Source organism: Scyliorhinus canicula, chromosome 5 (assembly GCF_902713615.1).
Source record: "Scyliorhinus canicula chromosome 5, sScyCan1.1, whole genome shotgun sequence".
In the NCBI taxonomy this organism is placed as follows: domain Eukaryota; kingdom Metazoa; phylum Chordata; class Chondrichthyes; order Carcharhiniformes; family Scyliorhinidae; genus Scyliorhinus; species Scyliorhinus canicula.
The window spans coordinates 178,215,434-178,234,295 of NC_052150.1; the positions used below are offsets into that span (position 1 = coordinate 178,215,434).

The 18,862-nt window shown below is 50.8% G+C and overlaps 1 protein-coding gene across 1 annotated transcript in view; it reads left to right on the forward strand.

Moving 5' to 3' along the window:
- gpr158a (G protein-coupled receptor 158a) overlaps nucleotides 1–18,862 on the forward strand; it is an 827,720-nt gene that overhangs the window by 805,578 nt on the left and 3,280 nt on the right. Inside the window, exon 10 of the mRNA XM_038798141.1 lies at nucleotides 12,932–13,078. Within this exon, the coding sequence (XP_038654069.1) occupies nucleotides 12,932–13,078 (147 nt within the window). The remainder of the gene's footprint in view (nucleotides 1–12,931; nucleotides 13,079–18,862) is intronic.

The following is an 18,862-nucleotide window of genomic DNA, read 5'->3' on the forward strand; positions in this document are numbered from 1 at the left end:
AGGGCCCCCCACCCCCTTAACCCCCAATCCCCTCCCCCCAACCACATTCCCCGTCTTCACCACCCCCCTCCCCAACCACATCACCCCTTCCCCCCAACCCCATTCCCCCCCAACCACATCCCCCTTCCCCCCCCCAACCACATCCCCGTTCCCCCAACCCCCTTCACCCCTCCCCAATCCCCTCCCCCCCCCATGGGGGATCACGGCAAACGCTTCATACAGCTACTTCCTGGTTTCTGGGATGGGCCCGCCTACTCACCTCCCTCATCCGCTTTGTCAGCCAGCACGACTGGCTGATGAATTTATTTAGCAGAGGTCAACAGCGAGGTCAACAGCGACTGCGTGATTCCGGCCCATCCGAAAGCTTCTTGGGAAGGTGTCAGGGTGCTGGTGTGAAGACCAGGTCGGCTCAGTAGTGGGATGCTTCATGCACTGCTGCATGTGGTTAAGACCCAGGAAAGAAGGACTCTAAGGTCTGGGTTTTAACAGTGAACTGAAGGCAGGTTAGAAGGAGGAAAAACAACAAAATCACACTCCAGAACAACATGCTCGTTGCCCGTTGTGTTACCGCCTCTGCCGAATTTTTCTGGAAGTGGCTCCACCCACCTGACAGCAATGGGTGATTCGGTCAGAGACATTTGAGAGGTGGCTTGAGACAGTATTTCAATTTTCTCAGTGGTGCCTGGGCCCCACACTGTTTCATCACCTTGTCCAAGCGGATGAGATGGCTGCACATGGGAAGTCTTAACAAAAGTGTCAGATATTAAATCTCTTGTATAAAAGGATTAAATTAGCAGGATTGAACTCTGGCACAGATATTGACTTGGTCTGGTGTAAGCAGAACTCTAGGATTGGGAACTCTAGCTGAGGGGGTCATCAAGGTGCAACATGTTGTCTCCACAATGGTGATACAGAAATTAAACAGCCACTGCCATGTCAATACAATGGCCACACTGTGTAAGCCATTGGCTTCCTGAAGATGTGGTTCTGGTGCCTTGACTATTTGTGGGGATTGGGGGGGCACCCGTCGGTATGGCCCTTCCAAGAGTTTGTGCATTAATTTGCGCTCTACTTAACATGGCCATTCAGAGAGGAGTGTAACTGGAGAACGTAATGATGAAGTTGTTTTTACTTGCTGTTATCCCATTGTAGTGAAGGGGCTGAAACAGTCACAGCTCACTGTGGGTTATTCTCCTTGCTTCTCTTAGGACTTCAGATCTCCTCTCTCAGCTCATCTACAGTAGAATTCTTTGGAACATTGTAGGCCTAACCTGGAGCATGTTCCTTCACCATTCAATGTGATCACGGCTGATCTGCAAGTAACTGCATAGACCTTAGAGTCATAGAGGCTGTTTGGCCCATCGAGTCTGCACCCCTAATCTTGCATTAATCCCATTTACCAGCACTTCTCCCAAATCCTTGAATGTGATGGTGTTTCAAGTGCCCATCCAAGTGTTTATAATGGTTGTGAGGTTTCCAGCCTTCACTACCTTCCCAGGCTGTGCTTTCCAGATTCTCACCACCCTCTTTATGAAAAATACTTTGCTCAAATGCCCTTGCAATCTCCTGCCCCCCCCCCCCCCCCCCACCCTAAAACCATGCCATCTTGTGATTGACCCCTCAGCCAAGGGGAACAGCTGTTTTCTTTTTACCCTGTCCAAACCCATCATAATCCTATACACCTCAATCATATCCTCCCCTCAGCCTTCTTTGCCCTAAAGAAAACAAGCCAAGCCTATCCAGTCTCTCCTTATAGCTCCATCCTAGGCAACATCCTAGTCAATCTCCTCTCTGTATCCCCTCCAGTGCAAATTAGCTCCTTGCTATAGTGAGGTGATCAGGACTGCACACAGTACACCAGCTGTGGCCTAACCAATGTTCTGTACAGCTCCTAAATAACCTCCCTGCTCTTGTATTCTGTGCCACGGTTGATAAAGATAAGTGTCCCATATGCCTTCTTAACTACCCTATTCACCTGTTCTGCTGCCTTCAGGGATCAGTGAATAAGGAACCCAAGATCTGTCTGTTCCTTTGAGCTTCATACTTTCCTGCCATTCATTACATATTCCCTTGTCCTGTTTCTCCTTCCAAAGTGTGTCACCTCTTATCAGGGTTAAATACCGTCTGCCACTGCTCTGCCCCTCTGACCATCCCATCTATATCTTCCTGTAACCTACGACCCTCTCCTTCACTGTTAACCAACCTACCAATTTTGATTTCATCTGCAAACTTAGTTACCACTACCCTCAAGGAGGCTTCCAGTGGTGGCCACGGTGTGAGTGGTCGCACACAGGACAATTCCTGGTTGAAGTAGAAAAGAGTTATTTTTACCCGAAATTGGGTGTAACTTTGACGGAAAAGTGTACCGGAAGGTCAGAGGAGAAGTTCCCCGGGAGTGGTATCTCTGCTGGTTACCAAACCGGCAGATGGTGAAAGACGTGGCCAAGGAGCTGAAAGAGACCTGTGGCGCAGCAGCAATTGAAAAGATGGCGGAGGGGGAAGGGTCAGTGCAAGTTGGAAGGCCCCAGGTGAAACAGTCGATGGCCTTCATCAGGGAAGGAGATGCAGGAGGATAGATTGAACACTATCAAAGGGGTTATGGCACCCCTGCAGGGCTCATGGAGAGGGTGGAAAAATGTCTGGAGGCACAGAGATAGCAGATCCAAGAGATGAAGACGGTGATGTCGGAACACAGCTATAGAATGGTGTCAGTGGAGGCGGAGAAGGGGCACTTAGGAGACCTTTGTGAGACGCTGACAGCAAGGGTGGAGGAGCAGGAAAACAGGTTGAAGAGGCAGAATCTGCGAAGAGTCGGCCTGCCTGAGGAAGTGGAATGTGTGAGTACCACGAGGTACGTTTCGAGGATGCTGGTAGGGCTGGTGGTGGAGGGGATGCTGGACAAGGCCGCTGAGGAGAAAAAAGCACACAGGTCTTTGAGGCAGATGCCAAGGGCTGGGGACTTGCCACGGGCAGTAATGTGAGACTCCACAAGTTTCTGGAGAAAGAGAAGATCCTGCAGTGGGCCAGAAACAAGCGCAACTGCAAATGAGAGGGGAACAATATGCCAGAACATTGGAGCCGAGCTGGTGAAATGGTGTGCAGCGTTCAACAAAGCCAAGATGGAGCTGTATCGATAGCAGATCAGGTTTGGGGTGCTCTACCCAGTGAAACTATGGGTGATGTATAAAGGCCGGAAATACTATTTTGAGACCCCAGAAGATGCCAATGACTTAATAATGGATCATAAAGTGGTGGAGAACTGAATAAATTTGGGAGATGGACGTGCTTACATTCTGGGCTAATGGAGAACACGGGAAGAGTGGGGTTTGAGGGAGGGGGTCTTCTTTCTTTTCCTCCGGTGTGGAAGATTTTTCTTCTTTTTTCTGTTGGGTCTACAAAGTGTAATAGAGGTGTGTGATGATCGAAATACCTTGCCCCTTTAAGAGGCTTGTGATGATCGGAATACATTGCCCCTTTAAGAGGCTTGGAACCCTGGGGGACTCCGCCTCTGGCTATGCCCCCAGGGAAACAGTACTTAAGATGAGACTCCATTTTGCGAGCACACTTCTCATGGAGGCTGCCATTGTTCACTGCTTATTAAAGCCTTTGATTACTGACCTAACTTTCGTGTCGTAATTGAGAGTGCCTCAATTTAATAAGCAGTGCACATCAAGATGGACAGCGGTCTGAAACGAGAGAAACTCAACCTGGATGGCAGGACGCCTGAAGCCTCGGAAATCTTTAAACATTGGCTCCGGTGTTTTGAGGATTATCTGGACTCCTCACCGTCTGATGTCGACAGCGCTCGCAAGCTGCGCTTCTTACATGGCCGGGTGAGCCACCGAATCTCCGCCATGATTGAAACCGCTACGACCTATGAGGCGGCGATCGAAATATTGAAGAAACGTTTCATAAAGACTACCAATGAGGTACATGCCAGGCATTTGCTCTCGACCTGCAGCCAGCGCTCCGGGGAAATGCTGGACGAGTTCGTGGAAAGACTCACTGCGCTCACGAGGAACTGCGACCACAAAGCAGTGACGGCTGAAGAACACAGGGACTTACACATCCGCGACGCCCTTGTGTCTGGCATCAGGTCATCGTACATCCGGCAGCGGATCCTAGAAGACGGGGCGAAGGATCTCCAAGGCACGGTAACGCTCGGCTTTTCTCTCGAAACGGCCCACCGTAACCTCCGTACGTACTCCGCGGACCTTACGAATCCCTCTCGATCCCCTCCAGACTCGGCCACGCTACAGGCCTGTGCCACGCGTCGATCCACTCACTCCGGGGGCTCCCCATGCTATTTCTGTGGGCAAGGCCAGCACCCACGTCAGCGTTGTCCGGCCCGATCCGCGACCTGCAACGACTGCAGGAAGGAAGGGCACTTCGCGAAAGTCTGCCTGGCTGGGCCCAAAGGCCACAAACAAAAGTCTCACCGGCCCAGAAATCAAGCTCCCGGCCTCACAGACCCCGCAACGCGGCTGCACTGCGGCCAGACACACCCATTTCTGACGCGTCATCGACCTCGTGCGAGTCATGGGAGCGGCCATCTTGGCGGCGGCCATCTTCGAAACCCGACACGTGCGACCGGCGACGGCGGCCATCTTGTGACTCCGGGCGGCCATTTTGTGAGTCCGACTCTGACGGCCCGCACCTAGGTGCGATCACGCTTGATCAATCACGGCCGAAACACCTGCGAAATTCGATGATGCGGGTGCGAATCAACAGCCAAGACACTCCCTGCCTGTTCGACTCCGGGAGCACGGAGAGCTTTATCCACCCAGACACGGTAAGGCGCTGCTCCCTGCGCACCCATCCCACCTCCCAAACTATCGCCCTCGCCTCAGGGTCCCATTTGGTTCAAATCACGGGGTATTGTGTCGCTGACCTCACAATTCAAGGCGCGAAATACTCCCGTTTTAAACTGTACATTTTTCCTCGACTCTGCGCCCCCTTGCTGCTTGGCCTTGACTTTCAGTGCAGCCACCGGAGCCTGACACTGAAGTTCGGCGGACCCCTGCCCCCACTCACAGTCTGCAGCCTGGCGACACTCAAAGTTGCGCCACCCCGCCTCTTCGCGAACCTCACTCCCGACTGTAAGCCCATCACCACCAAGAGTCGCCGGTACAGTACCCAAGACTTGACTTTCATCAAGTCGGAGGTTCAGCGGCTACTAAAAGAGGGGGTCATAGAGGCCAGCAACAGCCCTTGGAGGGCCCAGGTATTAGTAGTTCGCTCCGGGGAAAAGCAACGCATGGTTGTGGATTATAGCCAGACAATAAACCGCTTCACACAACTCGATGCGTACCCACTTCCCCGAATAGCTGAAATGGTGACCCAAATTGCCCAGTATCGGGTATTCTCCACGGTTGACCTCAAATCGGCCTACCACCAACTCCCTATTCGCTCAGAGGACCGCCCTTACACGGCTTTTGAAGCAGCCGGTCGGCTGTTTCACTTCCTCAGGGTACCCTTTGGTGTTACAAACGGAGTCTCCGTTTTCCAGAGGGCGATGGATCAAATGGTGGACCAGTACGGCTTACGGGCGACCTTCCCGTACTTGGACAAGGTCACCATCTGCGGCCATGACCAGCAGGACCACGACGCAAACCTGAGGAAGTTCCTCCAGACTGCCCGGGCCCTCAACCTCACCTACAACAAAGAGAAATGCGTGTTCCACACAGCCCGGCTCGCCATCCTCGGCTACGTCGTGGAGAACGGGGTCCTAGGCCCGGACCCCGACCGCATGCGTCCCCTTAAGGAACTCCCCCTCCCCCGTAGCCTCAAGGCACTCAAACGGTGCTTGGGACTTTTCTCCTATTACGCCCAGTGGGTCCCCAGATATGGGGACAAAGCCCGGCCACTCATTAAGACCACGGTTTTTCCTCTGACGGATGAGGCCCAGCCGGCTTTCAACCATATCAAGGCCGGCATCATCAAGGCCGCCATGCACGCGGTGGACGAAGCCATCCCCTTTCAAATAGAAAGCGATGCATCAGACGTCGCCCTGGCTGCTACCCTCAACCAAGCGGGCAGACCAGTAGCGTTCTTCTCCCGAACCCTCAACGCCTCGGAAATTCGACACTCTGCAGTCGAGAAGGAGGCACAAGCCATAGTGGAGGCCGTGCGACACTGGAGGCACTACCTAGCTGGGAGGAGGTTCACCCTCATCACCGACCAACGGTCGGTCGCCTTTATGTTCGATAACGCACAACGGGGCAAAATAAAGAACGACAAGATTCTGAGGTGGAGAATAGAGCTCTCCACCTATACGTACGATATTAAATATCGCCCGGGGAAGCTCAACGAGTCCCCAGATGCCCTGTCTCGCGGCACGTGCGCCAACGCGCAATTAGACCGCCTGAGAGCCATCCACGATGACCTCTGCGACCCGAGGGTCACCCGGCTTGCCCACTTCATCAAGTCCCGCAACCTGCCCTACTCCACAGGGGAGGTCAAGACCATGACTAAGGCATGCCAGATCTGTGCAGAATGCAAACCGCAGTTCTATCGCCAGACAAGGCCCGCCTGATAAAAGCCTCTGGGCCCTTTGAGCGACTAAGCGTGGACTTCAAAGGGCCTCTCCCGTCCAACAACCGCAACATCTATTTCCTCACCGTCATCGATGAATTCTCCCGCTTCCCTTTTGCTGTCCCCTGCTCCGATACTACCTCGGCCTCCGTGATCAAGGCACTGCGCAGCACCTTTGCTCTGTTTGGTTTCCCCGCTTATATCCACAGCGACCGGGGTACATCGTTCATGAGCGATGAGCTGCTTCGGTACCTGCTCAGCAAGGGCATCGCCTCGAGCAGGACGACGAGCTATAACCCGCGGGGAAACGGGCAAGTGGAGAGGGAGAATGCGACAGTTTGGAAGGCTGTCCTCCTAGCCCTACGGTCAAGGAGTCTCCCTATCGCCCGCTGGCAGGAGGTCCTACCCGATGCCCTGCACTCCATTAGGTCGCTCCTCTGTACGGCCACGAATGAGACCCCTCACAATCGCTTGTTTGTCTTCCCCAGGAAGTCCATCTCTGGGGTCTCGCTTCCACCCTGGCTGACGACTCCGGGTCCAGTCCTACTCCGGAGGTATGTGAGGAGCCATAAAACGGATCCCATAGTCGAGAGGGTCCACCTGCTGCACGCAAACCCTCATTATGCCTACGTCGAGCACCCCGATGGCAGGCAGGATACTGTATCCCTGCGAGACCTGGCACCCGCTGGATCTCCCACCGACTCCACCGATCCTCCCACCGACCCCCCCCCCTTCTACCGATGCCCCCGGCCCTACACCGAACGCCGACTTCGACAGCGCCCCCTCCATAGCGCCCCCTGCCCCCCAGCCGACACCGACCACCCTAATCACTCCTGATACCCCCCCCCTCTCCAAGGCGGACAAAGCTTCAGTCAACCGTGCTCCCGGATAGACCACCATCGGAACCGACCGCATCCACGGCGCCACCACCGGAGCGGCGAAAGTCAGCACGGACTATCAGACCACCACAAAGACTGAACTTATAATTTAAAAACACTTCATCCCCGACGGACTTTGTGTTTTTTTTAAACAGGGGGTGAATGTGATGATCGGAATACCTTGCCCCTTTAAGAGGCTTGTGATGATCGGAATACATTGCCCCTTTAAGAGGCTTGGAACCCTGGGGGACTCCGCCTCTGGCTACGCCCCCTGGGAAACAGTACTTAAGATGAGACTCCATTTTGCGAGCATACTTCTCATGGAGGCTGCCATTGTTCACTGCTTATTAAAGCCTTTGATTACTGACCTAACTTTCATGTCGTAATTGAGAGTGCCTCAATTAGGTGAAAAGTTTGTAAGGGGATGGTTGTCCCCCCTCCCCACCACCACCAAGAAAAAGCCAGCTGCGGCTGTGTTTGTGCTTTTTGTTTGTCTTTGGGGGTGGTGACCTGTGGTTCAAGATGAGTCTTTGTTTGGGTGGGGGAGGGGGAGGTCTGCGGGGAGACGTCTTCATAGAACATAGAGGTGAGAATAGAGGAGGGTTGGGAGGGCTGGTAGGAGGAGCCTTTGGGCAGGAGTTGCTGCGCTGGCAGGTAATGCTGGTGAACGGAACTGAGGTGGGGGGAAAAGGCTGAGAGAGGTGGCCGTAGGGTGAGGGGGGGCGGGGGGTGGGTAGGAGGAGGGAGATGCGATGCGGCGAGGTTGGAGAGGAAGCATGGCCAGGGGTGGACCATGGTACAGGGATAAGCCAGGTACAGGGTGAAATTGATGGGGGGAGAGTCAAAAGGGGAAGGTGGTGGATGGTAGAGGGAAATGGAGGTGCACGTTCCCAGTAAGGCTGATGACATGGAACGTGTGAGAGCACATTGAACCGGTGAAAAGATCTCGGGTCTTTGCACACCTCAAGAGTTTAAAGGCGGAGGTGATCTTTCTGCACGAGACGCACCTTCGCGTGAAGGATCAGGTTAGGCTGAAAAAGAGATGGGTGGGTCAGGTATTCCATTTGGGGTTTGATTCAAAGTCACGGGGGCTGGCCATTTTGATGAACAAGAAAACGGGGTTTGTGAGCACGAAGGAAGTGAGGGATCCAGGTGGGAGATATGTGATGGTGAGTGTGGTATTGGAGGGGATACCCGTGGTACTGGTGAATGTGTGTGCACTGAACTGGGGTGATGTAGGTTTTATGAGGGGATTGCTGACAGCGATCCCGGACTTGGCTACGCACTAGTTGATCACGGGAGGATTGTGTTCTAGAGCCGAGGGTAGACAGATTGAGCCCCAGGTTGATGGGTAGAATACGAATGGCAAAGGAGCTGGGAGGGTTATGGAAAAGATGAGTATGGTGGACCCGTGGCACTTCAAGAACCCAGGGGAAAGGGAGTATTCCTTTTTCTCACATGTTTGTAGAGTGAATTCAAGAATCAACTTTTTTGTGGTGAGCCGGGAAGTTTTGATCGTGGTGGAAGAGGCAGAGTACACGGAGATAGTAATCTCGGACCATGCGCCCCATTGGTTGGAGATTCGGCTTAGATCGGGACGGGAGCAGAGGCCGGGGTGGAGGCTTGACTCGGGGTTATTGGCAGATAGAGGGTTTTACTGTAAAGTACGGGCTGTAATTAAAGATTATGTAGAATTGAAGCAAAACGGCCACATTTTGGGAAGCGCTAAAGCCATGGTTCGAGAGGAGATTATCGCGTTCAAGACACATGCAAATAGGGAGAGGGAGGAATATGAATGGTTAATGAACAAGATAGTTGAGATAGATGGGACTAGGGCAACATGGCGTTTGTATTAATTTATTTGGTTGAAGGTGTGAAGGCAGAAAGCTTGCTGAAAATGTTTAACAATTGTAAAAGTAAAGTAGTTTGTTGATTTATATTTGGCCTCATCTTGCAAGCACATTAATCAATCTTCCTTTTGAAAGATTGGAGAAGGCTGCATGTGCGTTTATAGCTTTCAGTTATATATAAGATGCTTAATTAACATTATCCTTCCGTTGTACAATCTTATAACTAGGTACTGAGATGTAAAGGTAAGTTTCTCAGCATGAGTGATGCAGGATAAGGTGATGGGCAAAACCACTATTGCTCCCAAGGAAATATTGAGAGTGCAACTGAAATTTGTAACAATCGCCTTTGAGATAGTAACATAGGAACAGGAGTAGGCCATTCAGCCCCTTGAACCTGTCTCACCATTTAATGAGAGCATGGCTGATCTGTGGCCTAACTCCATATAAAGCCGTGAGGCTGGTTTAGCAGACTGGGCTAAAATGCCGGCTTTTAAAGCAGACCAAGGCAGACCAACAGCACGGTTCAATTCCCGTACCAGCTTCCCCAAACAGGCACCGGAATGTGGCAACTAGGGGCTTTTCACAGTAACTTCATTGAAGCCTACTCGTGACAATAAGTGATTTTCATTTCATTTCATTTTATAAGGGGCTGGTTTAGCACACTGGGCTAAGTAGCTGGCTTTGAAAGCAGACCAAGGCAGGCCAGCAGCACGGCTCGATTCCCGTAACAGCCTCCCCAAACAGGCGCCGGAATGTGGCGACTAGGGGCTTTTCACAGTAACTTCATTGAAATGTACTCGTGACAATAAGCGATTTTCATTTTTTCATTTCATTTCATTTCATATGCCTGTCTTTGGCCCATATCCCTTAATATATGTGCTTAATAAAAATCTACCTATCTCAGATTTAAAATGAACAACTGATCTAGCTTCAAAACATGTGTAACTTCTCCTCGTAATTTAAGTCCTGTAGTCCTGGTGTCATTTTCGTAAACCTACTTTACACTCCCTCCAAGGCCAAAATATCCTTCCTGAGGTGAGGTGGCCAGAACTGCCCACAATACGCCAAGTGGGGTCTGACCAGACTTTGTAAAGCTGCAGCATTTTCCTGAATCTTGTTCAAGATTTCAAGAGAGGGATTCAAAGACTCAAGCCTTGGATTATCTTGAGCTTGACAGAAAATTAATAGTTGCTGAGGAGGAATAAGACAGTTGACATTTCAGAAGAAAGTAAAAGCTCAATTTTACCTCACAGAAGGATAGATGGATCTGAGGCCCAGAGCTGCCAGTGTACCCAAAAGGAGAGTACAGAGTGAAGCTCGGCTGGTTTTATCTGTCTGCCCTCACTTTAATATTTGACATTTGCCAACTGCTTGCACGAAGTTGACCGGAATTATGTCAAGTCTGGCGGGACTGCTGTCTGGAACTAAAAGAATGGTGCCCAGCCTAAGCTTAGTTCTGGGGTCAGGGTTGCCCAAACAGTATGGGAAGGAGGAGAGAGTGAGAAAGAGAGAGAGAGAGAGAGAGGAAGATGAGGGCAGTGGAGACTCAAAAAGATTCTTCTGGGCCTCAGAGGAACATTCCTGCTTCCTCTGTCTCCCAAGGAATCCTCCTGAAGCTTAAATTATAGAATCATGAAGTGCAGAAGGAGGCCATTTGGCCCATCGAGTCTGTATCGACCCTGCCTGTCTGCCCCCCCTGACTACCCATAACTTCCACTGACGGCGGAGGTCTCTGTGCTGCTGAAGGCTATTGGATGGGCCCCACATGTCAGGGGCTGAGGTTTGGCGACATTCTGTTTGGGTGTTTTGAGTACAAGGTGTGCGGTCTGGTGGACAGGCCCCCCCTCCCGCCCTCTCCCCTCAATGTGCATGGACAGGGCGTGTTGGTGGGTGGGGGGAAGCGCATGGTGGGAAGGGGGGGAGGGCCGCATGTTTGGTGGAGGGGGAATGGGGTATGGGATTGCTGGTTTGCCCTCATCATGGAACAAAGAGCCAGAGGTGTCATACTGGTTGTGGTGACGGTATTTTATTGTTTCTCGTATAAGTGTACAGTACTGTCCCACACCCTGCAGCGCCTTGCCCATTCCCATCTGAGACTGGGACATGTCCTGCAGTGCCTCATCAAGGTCTGCCTGGCACTAGGTCACGTCCCCCATCTAATCAGACAATCTACCAAGGTCCCCAGCCAATTTCACCAGGCTTTTGACACCTCCACTAATGCTGCCAGTGTTGTGCACCAGGCTCTCCACTGTAGTCGCCACGCTAGCAGGGTTGGCCTCAGTGGCACGCATTGCCGGAGACATCTCCTGTACCCGTAGCCTCTGGGACTCCTCCAATCGGCTATGGATCTGCTGGAGTGCAGCTGACATTTCCCTCTGAAGGTCCCGGTCGACCCGGTCAAACCCTAACGTCTTCATCAGCTCCGGGATATCATGTTCCAAAGGCTCAGCTTCTGGTTGGGACCCTGCGATCGAGTAGCTTCTCCAACTGCTGTCTCACCTGGGGGTACCTGCCTCCACCTGATGTGTGCTACTGTGTGCCGCTCACCAGATTGTGCCCCAGAAGCCTGTCCACAAACGTACCCCCTGAGGTGTGTGTAACTGCATTGGTGGAGGATGAGGGGTGACAGCTGTGAGGAATCAATAATGACATCCTCGGAGCTGTCCTCTGAGGTGTTCTCCTGGTGCGCAGGGGGAGGAGGGGTGCGCCATCAGCTAGAGGGCCTGCGGGAGAATGGACATGTGGTTAGTGGGAGGGATGGGTCAGTCTGTATGGCAATAACAACTCACATGTGAGAGGTGAGAGGTTCTCTGGGTTGGGCTCGGCGGACCCTCACCTCTGCAGTGTGCGCCGACCTCCGCGTTGGTGACCACTCTGTCCTCGGTCACGCTCATCACCTCCAGGGTCCATTCCTCAAAGGTCGTGAGAATTCTCATGTACGTCACCCGCCACCACACTGGGCCCTATCTTGATGATTGTGGGATAGCTTTTCCTGTGGAGACATAGAGAGGGCATCGTTAGCCGCACGTGTGGTTCACTCTGGTGGTGAACTGTGATGGAGTGGTTCCGGGGTGAAGGGGGGGTGGTGATGGGAGTGAAAGGGAAGGTTTCAGGGGGGGCGACAAATCACACGTCAGGCCCACTGTAGGCCATTGACCCTCTTGCGGCACTAAAGGCCTATCCTCCTGGTCAAGCTGCCCGGGCTGATGGCCGCTGCCACTTTATCCCAGCTGGTACTGGCTGGGAGAATTGTGCCCTCTGAATTGAAGATCTCCATTGCAGATGGATTACATACTACCAAATCATAAGGGGACAAGAGGCATCCATTTTTTTGGCTGTACAATAATAGATCTGTCTCTTAAATCAATGGTATTTTACAAGTTTCTTGTTAGTCGCCTAAAGGTGAAGGGGTATATTTTCTACATTAACTAACTATATATTTCTGATCACTGATGAATTATGCAAGGCTATGTAATTATTAGAAATAGGATATAGACTCAAGACTATGTCAGTTTTAGAGCCTTTAAGTTGGGTGACCTATAACAATTCAAACGTAACATAGTTGGTTGCTTGGAAGAATCACCTATTGTGAAGACTCGATTTTCTGTTTTCAACCAAGCCAACTTGATCAGGTCCACATGTAATAACTTTTTTTTTCTTTTCTTCCAGTTTCTTCAAGCAGGCATCAACCCCAGAGATGACATTGCAACAGAGGCCTATGAAGATGAGCTAGACATGGGCAGATCAGGGTCATACTTGAACAGCAGCATCACCTCAGCCTGGAGTGAGCACAGCCTCGATCCTGATGACATTCGGGTAAAAATCAATTATCTTCTGTTGTTGAGTTCGGGAGCTAATTGTGTTTCTTGATTTATGGTGAAAGAATGATTTCTTTATCCCTACGCTCACACAAAAGCCAAATTCTGTGTTAAATCCAGAACATTATCGGTCTCTTTCTTTCAGCAACATTTCTTGCATTCCTTTGCTGTCTGTCAACCTTCTTGTCCGAGCCTCATCATCCTCCCCTGTTCTGTATGCTACACAGGGGGTGGGATTCTGCGGGAATCGGCGGGGCGAGCAACTCCAGCGCTGAGGAGTGGCGTGAAACATTCCAGTGTCGGGCCTCCCCAAAGGTGCGGAATCCTCCGCATCTTCAGGGGCTCGGCCGGCGCCGGAGTGGTTTGCGCCGCGCCGGCTGGCGGGGAAGGGGCTTGGCGCCACGCCAACCGATGCCGAAGGGCTTCCGCTGGCTGGCGCAAGTTGGTACATGCACGGGAGCGCCAGCGTGTGCTGTCGTCACCCCGTCTCGGCCATCATGGCGGACCACAGCGGCCGACGCGGAAGAATAGAGTGCCCCCACGGCACAGGCCCGCCCGCAGATTGGTGGGCTCCGATCGTGTGCCAGGCCACCGTGGGGCACCTCCCGGGACAAGATCCCCCCCCCCCCCCCCCCCCACCCCTCTGAGGCCGGCCGTGCAGCCAGGTCCCGCCGGCAAATACCTGGTGTAATATACGCTGGCAGGCTGGCCGAAAATGGGCGGCCACTCGGCCCATCGCTGGCCGGAGAATAGCCAGGTGGGCCGCTCCCAACAGCCCCCGACCAGAATGGCGTGATTCCCACCCCCACCAAATATCTGGCGTCGGAGAATTTGGCAGCCGACGGGGGCGGGATTCACGCCACACCCCAGCCGGCGATTCTCCGACCCGGCGGGGGGTCGGAGAATCCTGCCCAGGGTCTCAGAACATAACATCCATAGAAAAAATAAGACATGACATAAAAACCAAATGAAATAAGAAAGAAAGTTAGAGATTTCACCAGTACATTTGTCACAAAGAACAAAGAAAAATTACAGCACAGGAACAGGCCCTTCGGTCCTCCAAGCCTGCACCGATCCAGATCCTCTATCTAAAACTGTCGCCTATTTTCTAAGGATCTGTATCCCTCTGCTCCCTGCCCATTCATGTATCTGTCCAGATACATCTTAAATGTTGCTATCGTGCCCGCCTCTACCACCTCCGCCGGCAATGCGTTCCAGGCACCACCACCCTCTGCGTGAAGAACTTTCCACGCATATCTCCCTTAAACTTTTCCCCTCTCACCTTGAACTCATGACCCCTAGTAATTTAGTCCCCCACTCTGGGGAAAAAGCTTCTTGCTATCCACCCTGTCTATACCTCTCATGATTTTGTAGACCCCAATGAGGTTCCCCCCTCAACCTCCGTCTTTCTAATGAAAATAATCCTAATCTACTCAACCTCTCTTCATAGCTAGCACTCTCCATACCAGGCAACATCCTGGTGAACCTCCTCTGCACCCTCTCCAAAGCATCCACATCCTTCTGGTAATGTGGCGACCAGAACTGTACGCAGTATTCCAAATGCGGCCAAACCAAAGTCTTATACAACTGTAACATGACCTGCCAACTCTTGTACTCAATACCCCTTCCGATAAAGGAAAGCATGCCGTATGCCTTCTTGACCACTCTATCAACCTGCGCAGCCACCTTCAGGGTACAGTGGACCCGCACACTCAGATCTCTCTATACATCAATTTCCCCAGGGCTTTTTCATTTACCGTATAGTTCGCTCTTGAATTGGATCTTCCAAAATGCATCACCTCGCATTTGCCCGGATTGAACTCCACCTGCCATTTCTCCTCCCAACTCTCCAACCTATCTATATTCTGTTGTATTCTCTGACAGTTCCCTTCACTAACTGCTACTCCACCAATCTCAGTGTCATCTTCAAACTTGCTAATCAGATCACCTATACCTTCCTCCAGATCATTTATGTATATCACAAACAACAGTGGTCCCAGCACGGATCCCTGTGGAACACCAGTGGTCACAGTTCTCCATTTTCAGAAATTCCCTTCCACCACTACTCTCTGTCTCCTGTTGTCCAGCCAGTTCTTTATCCATCTAGCTAGTACACCCTGGACGCAATGAGACTGCACTTTCTCCATCAGCCTACCATGGGGAACCTTATTAAATGCCTTACTGAAGTCCATGTATATGACATCTACAGCCCTTCCCTCATCAATTAACTTTGTCACTTCTTCAAAGAATTCTATTAAGTTGGTAAGACATGACCTTCCCTACACAAAACCATGTTGCCTATCACTGATAAGCCCATTTTCTTCCAAATGGGAATAGATCCTACCCCTCAGTATCTTCTCCAGCAGCTTCCCTACCACTGATGTCAGGCTCACCGGTCTATAATTACCTGGATTATCCCTGCTACCCTTCTTAAACAAGGGGACAACATTAGCAATTCTTCAGTCCTCCGGTACCTCACCCATGTTCAACGATGCTGCAAAGTTATCTGTTAAGGCCCCAGCTATTTCCCCTCTCACTTCCCTCAGTAACCTGGGATAGATCCCAGTGGGCAACACGGTAGCATGGTGGTTAGCATAAATGCTTCACAGCTCCAGGATCCCAGGTTCGATTCCTGGCTGGGTCACTGTCTGTGCGGAGTCTGCACGTCCTCCCCGTGTGTGCGTGTGTTTCCTCCGGGTGCTCCGGTTTCCTCCCACAGTCCAAAGATGTGCGGGTTAGGTGGATTGGCTATGCTAAATTGCCCGTAGTGTCCTAAAAAGTAAAGGTTTGGGGGGGGGGGGGGGGGGGGTGTTGGGTTACGGGTATAGGGTGGATGCGTGGGTTTGAGTAGGGTGATCATTGTTCGGCACAACATTGAGGGCCGAAGGGCCTGTTCTGTGCTGCACTGTTCTACTGTTCTATTCTATGAGATCCCATCTGGACTTGGGGACTTCTCCACCTTAATGCCTTTTAGAATACCCAGCACGTCCTCCCTCCTTATGCTGACTTGACCTAGAGTAATCAAACATCTATCCCTAACCTCAACATCCGTCATGTCCCTCTCCTCGGTGAACACCGATGCAAAGTACTCGTTAAGAATCTTACCCATTTTCTCTGACTCCACGCATAACTTTCCTCCTTTGTCCTTGAGTGGGCCAACCCTTTCTCTAGTTACCCTCTTGCTCCTTACATATGAATAAAAGGCTTTGGGATTTTCCTTAACCCGGTTTGCTAAAGATATTTCATGACCCCTTTTAGCCCTCTTGATTCCTCGTTTCAGATTCGTCCTACATTCCCGATATTCTTCCAAAGCTTTGTCTGTCTTAAGTCGCCTAGACCTTATGTATGCTTCCTTTTTCCTCTTAGCTAGTCCCACAATTTCACCTGTCATCCATGGTTCCCTAATCTTGCCATTTCTATCCCTCATTTTCACAGGGACATGTCTGTCCTGCACTCTAATCAACCTCTCTTTAAAAGCCTCCCACATATCAAATGTGGATTTACCTTCAAACAGCTGCTCCCAATCCACATTCCCCAGCTCCTGCAGAATTTTGGTATAGTTGGCCTTCCCCCAGTTTAGCACGCTTCCTTTAGGACCACTCTCATCTTTGTCCATGAGTATTCTAAAACTTATGGAATTGTGATCACTATTCCCAAAGTAATCCCCGACTGAAACTTCAACCACCTGGCCAGGGCTCATTCCCCAACATCAGGTCCAGTATGGCCTCTTCCCGAGTTGGACTATTTACATACTGCTCTAGAAAACCCTCCTGGATGCTCCTTACAAATTCTGCTCCATCTAGACCTCTGACACCAAGTGTATTCCAGTCAATGTTGGGAAAATTAAAATCTCCTATCACCACCACCCTGTTGCTCCTACATCTTTCCATAATCTGTTTACATATTTGCACCTCTATCTCACGCTCGCTGTTGGGGAGTTTGTAGTACAGCCCCAACATTGTTACCGCACCCTTCCTATTTCTGAGCTCTGCCCACATCGCCTCACTGCTCGAGTCCTCCATAGTGCCCTCCTTCAGCACAGCTGTGATATCCTCTCTGACCAATAATGCAACTCATCCCCCCCTTTTACCTCCCTCTCTATCCCGCCTGAAGCATCGATATCCTGGGATATTTAGTTGCCAATCATGCCCTTCCCTCAACCAAGTCTCAGTAATAGCGATAACATCATACTCCCAGGTACTAATCCAAGCCCTAAATTCATCTGCCTTACCTACTACACTTCTTGCATTAAAACAAATGCACCTCAGACCACCAGCCCCTTTGTGTTCATCATCTACTCCCTGCCTACCCTTCCCCTTAGTTACACTGACTTCATGATCTAGTTCCTTACAGGCTTTAGTTACTGCCTCCTTACTGTCCACTAACCACCTCATTTGGTTCCCATCCCCCTGTCACATTAGTTTAAACCATCCCCAACAGCCTTAGCAAAAGCACCCCCAAGGACATTGGCTCTAGTGCGGCCCAGGTGTAGACTGTCCAATTTGTAGTAGTCCCACCTCCCCCAAAACCGGTCCCAATGTCCCAAAAATCTGAACCGATCCCTCCTGCACCATCTCTCAAGCCACGCATTCAACCTGCCTATCCTTTCATTTCTACTCTGACTACCACATGGCACTGGTAGCAATCCTGAGATTACTACCTCTGAGGTCCGACTTTTTACCTTGGCTCCTAACTCCCTAAGTTCTGCTTGTCGGACCTCATCCCATTTTGTACCTATATCATTGGTGCCTATATGCAGCACAACAACTGCTGTTCACCCTCCCCCCTTCAAAATGTTCTGCAGCCGATCTGAAACATCCCTGACCCGTGCGCCTGGGAGGCAACATACCATTCGGGAGTCTCGTTTTCGACCACAGAACCGCCTATCTACTCCCCTTACAATTGGATCCCCTATGACTATAGCCCTTCCACTCTTTTTCCCGCCCTTTTGTACAGCAGAGCCAGCCACTGTGCCATGTCACACTTTCTTGAAATCTACAGTTAAGTTTGGTGAAGACATGACTGATCTATAGTGTCTAAAGGGACACAGTGTAGACAGGGCAGCGAGATTCCCCGCTAAGAGCTCCCCCCCCCCCCCCCCCCCCCCCCCCCCCCCGGTAGGGATGGTGAGATGCTAACACCCCTATGACATGCCCTTTGAAAATGACATGCACCAGGTTTAGATGTGATTGGCCCAAGAACCTCAGAGGAGTTAGTCAATAAACAAAGAGACAAGCTTTTTTCTATCACGTATGTCAAAGGAGCAGAAGTCTTACTTGTCTGTCCTTAGAAACTCCATCATTGCAGACTTGAGGTTTGAACTATTTTTAATGAGGACTGTTTATCCTTAAGGATAGCTAGAATTTTCCTGTCCAGAGAACAATGTCCTAGCTTAGCACTACAGTTACTTATTGCTCATCACTTCTATTCAGAAATATTAATTTGAACAAGTTGTTGAACAAATAACTTGAAAGGGCAATATGTATTATGCCAATCTATATTAACATTGAACTGCTGTAAAGCTAATAACTGTACCAAATTTGTCCAATTATATTTTTAATGAATTCCAGTATTGGAAGGATAGTTAAATCATGATTGATAGCTGCAAAAATCTCACAGCACAAATTGTCTTAAAAGACCATTGATGGAATTATGACTCATTTTCCCAAGAAACTATATGAAACTTTATAGAAAAGGAAACAAAAAGCAGCCCGATTCAATACTCCAATAGCTCACAATGGACCAACAAAATGATACATTTTAAATGTTCAGTCGTCATGGA